Source organism: Poromitra crassiceps (assembly GCF_964638095.1).
Source record: "Poromitra crassiceps genome assembly, chromosome: 1".
Taxonomy (NCBI): domain Eukaryota; kingdom Metazoa; phylum Chordata; class Actinopteri; order Beryciformes; family Melamphaidae; genus Poromitra; species Poromitra crassiceps.
In genome coordinates this window covers 73294962-73307461 of record NC_139623.1, presented here as the reverse complement: position 1 = coordinate 73307461, position 12500 = coordinate 73294962, and the positions used below count along the sequence as shown (strand labels likewise).

The following is a 12500-nucleotide window of genomic DNA, read 5'->3' as shown; positions in this document are numbered from 1 at the left end:
CTGTTTGTAAAAGTAATGAACAGACTTAGATTAAATTGGCTGGACAGACAGACAGACAGACAGACAGACAGACAGACAGACAGACAGACAGACAGACAGACAGACAGACAGACAGCCAGACAGACAGACAGACAGACAGACAGACAGACAGACAGAGATACATACAGACAGATAGACAGACAGACAGACAGAGATACAGACAGACAGACAGCCAGCCAGACAGACAGACAGACAGACAGCCAGACAGACAGACAGACAGACAGACAGACAGACAGACAGACAGACAGACAGACAGACAGAGATACAGACAGACAGACAGACAGACAGACAGAGATACAGACAGACAGCCAGCCAGCCAGACAGACAGACAAACAGACAGACAGACAGACAGACAGACAGACAGACAGACAGACAGACAGACAGACAGACAGACAGACAGAGATACAGACAGACAGACAGACAGACAGCCAGACAGACAGCCAGCCAGTCAGACAGACAGACAGCCAGACAGCCAGACAGACAGACAGACAGACAGACAGACAGACAGCCAGTCAGCCAGCCAGACAGACAGACAGACAGACAGACAGACAGACAGACAGACAGACAGACAGACTAGTACTTCCAGATCAGCTGCTATTTCACATTATGGAAGACAAATGGTAAACAAATATAAGCCATTTTGGAGGCTGAAGCTTTGCAAGTTAGAGAATTGTTCAACATTGGCAGAGGTATATGATACAGTATATATGATATATGTTGTGTTCTGTGTGTTTGTAGGTGTTTGTTGATGGGATGGAGCCAGTGAAAAAGCCCTTGGAGCGCATGTTTGAGGACTCCGCCAGTGAGAAATCTGTAAGAGCTTGGCCAACTTTAGCAATGTGATGTAGATAGATATCACCATAGATATTATATGACTATAGATGGGTCCGCCAATTCTGACAAATGGTAGCAGCAAGTCTCCTAAATGGTCACGTGGTCACCTGACCTCTCCCCTGACGTGTTGTGAGAGCACTGTGCCTGGTTAGTCAAACTAGATGACGGTTTTGAAGTCATTCATCTAGTTTGACAGTTATTGAGAGTTGATTTGAGTTAATGAGTTATTAATTTGAGTTAGTGTGGACCAGTGATGTCACTGGTCCACACTTTAACACTCAATAACTGTCAAATTAAATGAGACTTCAAAACAGTTTACAGTTTTCTGATATACTACTGATGTTCTAATGATACAAAGCTGGTTGAAAATGGGTGGAGTGTTCCTTTAACAGTGAGATGTAGATATTGCTTGTGAATGAATGAATCTGTAAGAGCTTGGCCATCTTTAACAATGTGATGTAGATATCGCTTGTGAATGAATGCGGGCTGGGAACTTTTTCTGGAAGCTAGAGGAAAGCCTTGAGTGCAGGTGAACAACTCCTTGCACAGATGTTTTGCTGAATTCTGACCATGACACTTTCAAGATGGCTTCCAAGATTTCTATCTATCTATCTATCTATCTATCTATCTATCTATCTATCTATCTATCTATCTATCTATCTATCTATCTATCTATATTTCTTTCTTTCTTTCATCTTTCTTTCTTTCTTTCTTTCTTTCTTTCTTTCTTTCTTTCTTTCTTTCTTTCTTTCTTTCTTTCTTTCTTTCTTTTATCTTTCTTTCTTTGATGACTTGAAAACCACATACATGCAAAGAAAACATGTTCAGGATAATACAGAAAAGGCCTGGATTGGTTTCCATTTCCATTGTGGTCTTTGTTGTTCCTGCAGCCTTAAGCAAGGTGATGACATTTGATGTGGTCATTTAAAAATGACCACATCAAATGTATATTTCTATAAAGGCTAAAAAGTAATTTCCGGCATTGCAGAACTATACCTCAGTCCTCCCTTTCTTAGTTTGGCATCCTCTAACGAAAATCAGAATTCATGTTGCTCTGGGGCCAATATCTTTGTTTTATCTTTGATTGTTTGCTTTTCCCACAAGCCTCCATACAAATTGCCAGAGCATCTGATGCACCTTTATACTTGTATAATTGGTGGCAGACTTCATTAGACCCTGAGGCCAACAAGACATACGACCGCATTTTGCAGCTCTTTTCACTTAGCTGAGATCCTTTTGGTGCTCCGGCTCCTCAGCTGTTAGGATATCTGGCGGAAACACACAAAATCCCAGTGCCTGTCTGTATCAGCATGTGTCTTTGAGGGCCTTTTCAAGAACCATGCTTTGATGTTTTCAGACATCCAATTGATCTTCTCCTCGCGATTTGGGAAATGTACAGATCTCCTAGAACCAGGCCCGGTTCTACGGGGGTGCAAAAGCATGCATTGCACCCTTATTTTAATTGTCTGCATGCTCAGTTGAAAAGTAAAAAAAAAAAATTAAATAAATGCTACAGCTGCACACTTACTGTTTAAACTTGAATTATAGTTGTTGTTTTTCTTTGTTCTTTGATGTGATTTTATGGCTTTTTGGCACCTATATGTAACCTTTTAAGGTTGAGATAATTGTATTATCATTATATGGTCCAAATATTTCAGTAAAGCACTTGAAACACTTGAAATATTCTTGCTTGGGTGGTATCATTCTACTTGAAATGATGGTCAAATGCATTATTTTTAGTAAAATAGCATGGCCGGGCATCTGCACCCCTTCCTATCTAGGATGCACCCCTAGTCATCTTGTTCTGGAACCGGCCCTGCCTAGAACCTCAAACGCTGTCCTACAGATTCTCAAATGTTTCTTAAGTTTGTTTTTGGTAGATATCTTCTTTCTCATCTTCTCAAGCTCTCTGTTGCATTTTGAGCTGCTCTTCGGTTTCATTCTTTAGTGCTAGCACTGTCTTCTCTTTTTTCCTTACTCCAGGCCATTCTTCATCATAGACAAAGATAATGCTCATTATCTCATTCCCATCGTCTTGTTAGTCTGTCTTAGTACCATTTTCAAATCAATCTTGACACATTCCCATTTCTTTATTTTCAGTTGCCCCCAGGCTATTCCAACCCTATCAACATCATAAGCCATCAACTGGGGTGATATTTCTGCCTGCTAACCCCATTGAGACAAAGTTGATCTGATGTTTCAACAAATTATGCGTACATTTGGTACCAAAGGACCTGGCAGTTTCATAGCATCTGTGTCCTCATGACTCTGTTATTAGATTATTATTGAATTAGATTATTGGAAATATGTCATTCTCACCTCTTATTGAATAACATTTTTAGAACACTAAAGACACTTATCTCTTTAGGGTGTGTAGTGCTGAAACAATTAACCAATTAAGCAATTAGTCAATCGACTGAATACTAATCGCTTCAAATTTTCAGTTTGACAAATCTCCGATTAAAAAGTGTGTTATAAATCCTGGTGCTAACACCAGGTGTGGTGCGAGTTTGGAGCAAATTGCAGAATTTTAAGTTTTTGACTTTGTTTGACTTTGACACACATGAGACACTGTCTGATGCTACACTGGTCGGTGCATCATCAAATGATGAACATGACGCGATGCTCACATTAGATGCATAGATCAATTTAGATCAATTTCTATACATTGACCAACTTTTTATTTTGTGGCAATTGTGCCGACATTGTGACGGCGCATCATAGATGAGCCTGCTATGGGAAACTCACGCATGTGTGTATTTCAACAATGGGGAGTCAGTTAGGGAGAAATAATATTACTGGCTAGCAAATCTAATTGATAGATTGACACTTACGTGCAGTTCTAAGGATCTGTGTACATTTTAGACTGATCAAATGAAACATTGTAGTTGCACACTGAATCATGATGGCCAGCTGCCTGTCCATATTACATGAACACTGGTGCAAGGCAATAGAGAGGGGAAGGCAAAGTATCAGCCCTCTGCCTGAACTCTGCAGGGATCGCAGTACACTGTAGTATCAGCCCTCTGCCTGCACTCTGCAGGGATCACAGTACACTGTAGTATCAGCTCTCTGCCTGCACTCTGCAGGGATCGCAGTACACTGTAGTATCAGCCCTCTGCCTGCACTCTGCAGGGATCGCAGTACACTGTACTTGGTGGGAAGATAGGGCTTGAAGTGCTGCATCAGATGGCATAAAGACTGAAAACACCCTCGCCATGCAGGATTAATTGCAGATTCCACCCTCAAAATGGATGGACTTTTTCCATCTGTGTGATTGTGTGTTTGCTTTGGAGACTCTTCTCACTTGACGGCAAAAGAGGGAGACAGGGAGAGATGGAGTGAAAAAGACAGGGCTTTAGTTGACCATGTCGCCCAGGATGATTCCACCCCTAGCAGAGGCATCCTGCATGGGCCAGGAGGGGCAGCCAGCAGAGGCATCCTGGATGGGCCAGGAGGGGAGCCAGCAGAGGCATCCTGCATGGGCCAGGAGGGGAGCCTACAGAGGCCTCCTGGATGGGCCAGGAGGGGAGCCAGCAGAGGCATCCTGGATGGGCCAGGAGGGGAGCCAGCAGAGGCATCCTGCATGGGCCAGGAGGGGAGCCTACAGAGGCATCCTGCAGCCAGCAGAGGCATCCTGGATGGGCCAGGAGGGGAGCCAGCAGAGGCATCCTGGATGGGCCAGGAGGGGCAGCCAGCAGAGGCATCCTGGATGGGCCAGGAGGGGAGCCTACAGAGGCATCCTGGATGGGCCAGGAGGGGCAGCCAGCAGAGGCATCCTGGATGGGCCAGGAGGGGAGCCAGCAGAGGCATCCTGGATGGGCCAGGAGGGGAGCCAGCAGAGGCATCCTGGATGGGCCAGGAGGGGAGCCAGCAGAGGCATCCTGGATGGGCCAGGAGGGGCAGCCAGCAGAAGCATCCTGGATGGGCCAGGAGGGGAGCCAGCAGAGGCATCCTGGATGGGCCAGGAGGGGAGCCAGCAGAGGCATCCTGCATGGGCCAGGAGGGGAGCCAGATGGTGCCGAGGAGGGCTGGGGAGTTCAGGGAGTTGGGGGAGGTACTAGATATGGGCCCCCCAGTCTGCTGTCTGTCTGTGAGAATGTGTGTGTGTGTGTGTGTGTGTGTGTGTGTGTGTGTGTGTGTGTGTGTGTGTGTGTGTGTGTGTGTGTGTGTGTGTGTGTGTCTGTGTGTGTCTGTGTGTGTCTGTCTGTCTGTGTCTGTGAGAATGTGTGTGTTTCTCCATGTGTGTGTGTGTGTGTGTGTGTGTGTGTGTGTGTGTCTGTCTGTCTGTCTGTCTGTCTGTCTATCTGTCTGTCTCTCTTTCCCTCTCTCACACACGTGCACACGCGCACACTCACACACACACACACGCACGCACGCACGCACGCACGCACACACACACACACACACACACACACACACACACACACACACACACACACACACACACACACACACACACACACACACACACACCAGCCAAGCCTAAATTCATTTAAACAGGGACCACCGGGCCAGATTGTTAATTGTCAGCAGATTGTATGGCATGAGTGAAAGATGGGGGGCAGGGAGATGATGAAGTGATGGAGCAACAGAAGGAGCGGCAGTGATGAATGGGGGAAGGGGAGGTAGAGGAATGAAAGAATAAAGGGGGGCGGGGCATCTGGATGCTGTTACCTGATAGGAGGAGATAAGGTATCAGTGACAGACAGTGCAGAAGAGACGAGCGAGACAGAATGAGAGGAGGAGAGCCTGACACGGCTGCCAGATTGTCAGAGGTCAGAGTGACAGCCTTAAAGGTTACACACCGTGGTTAGCACACATAGTTATGCACAAACGCACACACACGCACGCCCCCCCCCCCCCCCACACACACACACACACACACGCACCCGCACACGCACACGCACACGCACACACACACACACACGCACACGCACGCACACACACGCCACCCACACACACATACAGTATGCAGACACAAGCATACGCACAAGGAGACAATTGTATCAAGAGGCTCTCATGGACACAAAATGAATTTGATTTTGTAATCAGATCGCCTGCTGCGTCGAGTCTACCATTGTCAGAGTCTACGGTATCAGTCTAATCAATCAAAACAAATCTGGTTTATTTTGTGAGCAAGAAGATAAATATTGATAAGTTAGGATGATCAGTGCATGATTTATTTTTCTTTCTCTCAAATTCAGAAATTACAATGGTGGGGAATGGGTCCTCCCTCCTCCGTTAAAAGCACCCTAGTCTCACTCAGCCACATCTTTCTCCGGCACTGCAGGAAGGTCTGGCTCTACTCACCATCATTCTAATACAGTATGGGATTAAAACTCTGCCTTGTTTGCATTTCTTTAAACCAAACGCATTCGTCTTGGGCGGCGCTAAGCCCAGCGACGGACGGTGCCCCTGGGAAAATTAGCGTCGGCGAGGAACTTGTTTTGGTGCCACAAAATGGCTACATCCCCCAGCAAAAGTAAACGCCACATAAAACAGTAAAAAACATGATGTCGAGTATGTAAAACATGTCAATGTTCAGAGGTTGTTGTTTCATGTAGTGATGTGGACTGTGAAAACACGCAGATAGCATAGGGTGAAAATAGACTGTCAATGGCAGCGCTTATACCAATAGCCTACTTCCGTACAGTCAGTGGCGAGCGCCCAAACTAGAAAACAAAAAAAAATTGTTTTTTAATGCAATTTATCACTGAGCATAAAAGCCACCGAAAGAGATGAATGAATGTGTGTGTTTGTGTCACCTGTATTTTCAGAGTAAGAGGGAGTGCTCAGTGAAAAGCCTTCCCCAGCACAACGTGGGCAGTGACATCTGGGTTCCTGATTACCTGATTCCCTCCTGGGTGTGTCTACCAAGCGATCAGCCCATTCTGGCAATCATCCAGCCTGCAGACACGGCGCTGGATGTCCTACACACTGTCTGCAAGGTACTGAACTACCAGTACATTTACACTACTACTCACAAACTACCAGTACATTTACACTAATACACTACTCACAACCTACCAGTACACTAATGCACTACTCACAACCTACCAGTACATTTACACTAATTAACTACTCACAACCTACCAGTACATTTACACTAATTAACTACTCACAACCTACCAGTACATTTACACTAATGAACTACTCACAACCTACCAGTACATTTACACTAATGAACTACTCACAACCTACCAGTACATTTACACTAATGAACTACTCACAACCTACCAGTACACTTTTGTAATGTGCATGCCCTACCATGCCTCGCACCCGAGTGAGAAAATGTGATATATAATTACAGACAAATACTATGTACTTGTTCCACGAGTTGGTGTGAAACGTGAGAGACAGTTTGCCCAACCCTTTCCCTTTCCTTATAGCACCCAGCAGCATTGTGCGTTAGCGCAGCCACACACACACACACACACACACACACACACACACACACACACACACACACACACACACACACACAGACACAGACACAGAGTCAGACATAAACGTTACAGTCAAACAGACAACCCATTTTCACAGGCACATATTCAATCATGAGGAACAGCTACGCTTATAAAATGGCATACTGTACATAACACCGTTGAGGAGAGTTTAGAATAGCAGAATGTTGCACAAGATCATTAAATTTGATCACTTTACAGTGTGTTGACAGCCGATACAGACAAATATGTAAAAGTCAAGATTTTTAAAGTCGAACTGAACGTGTTCGGAGCCCAAGTGGCGCGTCAGACTGAAAACATAACTTGTCATAGTAGCATGTTGATGATTTGATTTGACAATTCTGGGGACTGGCTTTGGCATTGGCCAATCCTGGCGTATTCCACCCCCAAATCGAGTGGGATTCAGCGTGTTGTCGTGCTATGCGAGTGGGATCCGCGGAGTACCAGCCAGCCAGCTACTTCTGTGTGGAACGAGCGGACAATCCGATGCATGGGTGCTGCCCGCCCGCCTGGAATCTCCGAGGGCAGACCCCTGACAACCAGGCTTTCAGACGCGCGCCATTATCGCTATTGCGGTAAATACAATATTCCTGGAATGCGAGTTTTAACGAGACAGTTACATTTCTTTGCATTGTCAGACATTACCATTTGATTTATTTAGTATGTTCCATACAATTGGCCAAGTTAGTAGTTAGTTTATGGGCTAGAAATTCTGTCAGATGACATTCATTTGGAAGAGAAAATGATCCTGAAATTAAGATTTGATTGACAGCTGCCATGTCGTGATATGATTGGTTGAAATGGGGTAGAAATTTGATAGTACTAGGTGACGTCAGCAAACTGTAGATTACTGTTATGAATGAAATCTTGAAAAATTAACTTTTGATGTGAAAAAGTGTGAAAAACTACAGAAATTCGATTTTTGTGATTTTTTTTCTGGCATACATTATTAAATAGGTGCACTGAATATCCAGGTATTTGAACCAAAAGAAAAGAAAAGTCATTTTTGGGTTCAGCTCGACTTTAAATTAATCACAGGCTAGAAGTAGACAAGGTTCAACCCCCTTGAATGTTCTGTCCATCAAAACATATTTGCCGGGAGACGTGCGTGTCATCAGTGCTCCACGAACAGACGGACAGCTGTCTTTGAAAATGAATGGAAGTGAACAGAGAAATGAACGCAGACGGACAGACACCACGGTTCACCACCACCATGTTCTTCTTCGTTAGATGTTTATTCCAATATCTCCTCTCATTGGACACTGCATGCGTCTGTGCCCTCGGAGTCACAGTGCCACAGCACCACATTTCTCTCTGTGATTCTTTCCTTTCCTTTCCATCTGATATACACTTCACTTTACTGCCTGCTCTCCCTCATCAATATTCTTTCCACATCATCTCTCTCTCTCTCTCTGGTCTCTCTCTCTCTCTCTCTCTCTGGTCTATCTCTCTCTCTGGTCTATCTCTCAATCCCTAATTGGTCACAGTCAGAGACACACTAGAATAATGATGCCTAATGATATGTATAGGCTATGTTCTGCTCAAGGGTCTATTGAGACACATGTACAAAGCTGATCCCTGTGTGTGTGTGTGTGTGTGTGTGTGTGTGTGTGTGTGTGTGTGTGACATTATGACAAACATGTCACAAGGAACTGGAGCGCCTAATCCACGGTCCCTGCATATGCGCTTCATACATGTAGATTACATACATGGTTGGATACATACAGTGGCGTGTCTAGGGAGTGGCCTGGGGTGGCATGGGCCACCCCTAGAATCTGATTGGCCACCCCAGGTGCCACCCCATATGATTGGCTCTCTGCACAGTCAGTAAACCAAGCTTCCGTGTATAGGCGCAATCCAGTCTTAAACCTGAGAGGCAGTAATGAGCCATAGTAGTGTCTAGCCTGCCGAAAGCCCCAGAGAAGAAGATCTTGATTTGAGGATTTGGCACAGCTGAGCAGCAAACAACTTAACGCTAAACCAATGTCGTGTGTGTATGTGTGACGAAGTCTGATTCCTGGCGGCTACATGGACCAGGTGTGTTGATTCAGGAAGGTCTTTTTCTGGTACAAGGCATAAGTTATCAGAAGGTTAGTTTAGCCAATCTCTACTCTGCCTTCCCGGCGCGTCCCATGGAATGGTGAAGTAAAATAGAGTGAGACAATTTGTTACAGTATATCTGTCATTTATTTCTGAGAATTAATTGACAACAGACATTGAATATAAAAGCTCAATACAATACACAGATCTGGGTCAACTCCTCTCCTATTATCAATCAGCCATCAGAGATTGACCCTTTTCCATAGCCACAGACCCTCTTAATAAGCAATTACAAAAGTGGGTGGTCCTCTGTCTTCTGACGATGATTTCCCGTCAGTCAACTTCTCCTTTCGTATTTTTCCAGTTGGGGAGGGCTGGTGTTCTCCGGAACTGGAAGCTTTCACTTCCAGATGTGACACTGCCTCTTCAATCAGGAACTGGAGACTTACACTTTCAGATGTGACACTGCTTCTCCACAAACATGCATGCTCCCACATTTCATGCAAAACTTTCATATCTTATAAGAGTTGATGGAAAACCCCAGGCTTTTGCTATAAGTTTCTGGTAAACCTCAACATGGCAAATGCCACCCAATTCCGGCCTTCTCGATAAAAACATGGATCGTACAGCCTATAAGCCAGCAAGCAGATTAGCCTTTTGTTAACATTTACTATAACCCTTACTTCTATCAGAGACACACATAATGTTAACATTTTACTTAATTTGTCAGTACAAAGGAAACATGTCAACATGTTTACCTTAACATGAGAATCATGTGATTTTGGTGACCTTAATTTTAGAGAATTGATCAGATACATTTCAGAGAATCTGGGGATTTTCGATGGAACACTGCAAGGAAAGAGGAAGTTTGACGACACAGACAGGAGGGTTTCAGATATACATTTGACTCAACTTTACTATAGAAACGGATGTTTTCATCTGGAGATTGGAATAAACAGGGAACAGAAATCATAGTTTCATTTTTAGACAGCATACCCACCAGAGCCCCGTACACACACACACGCACGGACACACACAGACACACGCACGCACACACACAGGGCCGGGCAACATTATCCTACATATCAATACTGGGTATCATAACATTAGGATATGGCACAAGCGCTGTCCTCCATGGTATATTTCCGCATCAGTGTTCTATATGCTATTTATTTATTGTGGCATGCGTGAGTAGACTCTTTGATACACATGACATAGCTACTGTGCCAGTGGTTTAAAGAAAGACAACATACATTACCTGCCAACAAACACAGAGATTTTCACTTTGAAATTAAGCACCCTCGCTAAAAAAAATATCATGACATGTTACGGTAGACTTGAAACTTCACCCTGTCTTTAAAACTAAGCCTGCTACTAACAGGATAAATGGACAATACACCTGTGTGCTAGGCTACGTGATAATGTGGTGCAGCAGGTGTGTTTTCATCTCAGCTTGCTAGTTGCTAACATGAGCAAACCTGTCGTCAGTCATTGTTTGGTTGTCAATGCTAATGCTAGCTAGGTAAATCTGTCTTGTGTAACTTTGTAGGCCTGATGTGAGCATGTCAAATGTATCCATGCATGCACAAGGAAATCTATTGTGCAAGAGATATATAAAAGTGACATACAGTATGTATTCATGTGACTATTACAGTATGAAAAGAAATCAGAACATTGAGGATTTCTTCTCCATCAAAACAAAGAAATTAAAAACTGCACAGCAGGACAGAGCAGCCAGCAGCACTGCTACCAGTCAGTTAGTCAGAGCTGCAGGAGAGAGCAGCAACAAGCTCTCCTCCTTGTCAGTCAGATTAGTCAAGCCAGCAGCTTGACAGCAGGGATGTAGAGCAGGAGCCCCCAGCTGTATGTGTGCATATGTATATACACTGTAAAATCCTAATAGTTCCAGATTTATCTTTAGTAACCTAAACAGTTATCTTGATATTGCCTTGATGTCAATGGAATTGTGGTTAATTGCCAGACATTGCAACTAAAGTTGAAACTTGTCAATTATGTGTGTAGAACTGGGAAGCTTTATATTACATTTGTATGGTGCTACTGTGTGATTGATGGGTCTATTTCTCTTAAATTATGCTTTAAACACAGGAACGTAAGACACTGTAATGTTACTAATTAAAGTAGATATATGTAGTCTAGTTGGGACGAACATGGTAAATTAACGCTATTCTGACGTGTGCCGTGTGCGTGCACAGTGCGAGCGAGTGCGTGTTTTTTTGGCTAAAAGTCCAAAAAACGTCAAATTTTGTGGCCACCCCTTCGTAAGTCTGTGCCCCACTTGTGCCACCCTGGTTAAAAAAGTCTGGACACGCCACTGGATACATACATGTATACATTCATGTCCTTTTGTCAGAGAGAATGGTAAATGGTAAATGGCCTGCATTTATACAGCACTTTTATCCAAAGCGCTTTACAATGTGCCTACATTCACCCATTCACACACCGAAGGCGGCCAGCTGCCACGCAGGGTGCTGGCACAGCCATCGGGAGCAATTTGGGGTTCAGTGTCTTGCCCAAGGACACTTCGACATGCGGACTGGAGGAGCCGGGGATCGAACCACCAACCTTCTGATTAGTGGACGACCCGCTCTACCTCCTGAGCCACAGCTGCCCCGCACTCTATGGAGAAGTCCATAGAGCAGTGATACTCAACTTGCGGTGTGTGCCACATGCGTGTGGCCCGCGATGGAATTGCAAAAAAAAAGAGAAAAATTACAGTGCACCTGAATGCAACATGTAAGATACCCGCTGAATAAGTGTCCAAATGTTCATGTCATTCTGGCCAATACTCCACTTCTGTTATAGCATTCCAGTCTGGAATATGGAATATCTTTCAATAATCTATGATTTAGCTGCTAAATTGTCAAATACTGCCGTCTACTTGCTACCCAGGCACTTATGTGTGTAGGCTACTTAACCTAACTAACTTAACCTAACTAACTATCTGGTGTGCACAACATTGTCAGATTAAACTCTGGCTGACACCCCAAAAACCTACAATCCGCTACAGAAAAATGTATAGTTTGTTTATTAACTGGCCCCTGGCCTCCTATCATTTCACGAAAGTGGCCCCCGGGCAAAGCAAGTTGAGTATCCCTGTTA

General features: G+C 44.4%; 1 protein-coding gene across 1 annotated transcript in view; it reads left to right on the top strand.

The window, feature by feature from the left end:
• Positions 1–12500, top strand: part of LOC310785223 (rho guanine nucleotide exchange factor TIAM1-like) — a 204798-nt gene that overhangs the window by 113158 nt on the left and 79140 nt on the right. The window contains 2 exon segments of the mRNA XM_083646226.1: positions 778–852; positions 6654–6824. Of these exon segments, the coding sequence (XP_083502352.1) occupies positions 778–852; positions 6654–6824 (246 nt within the window).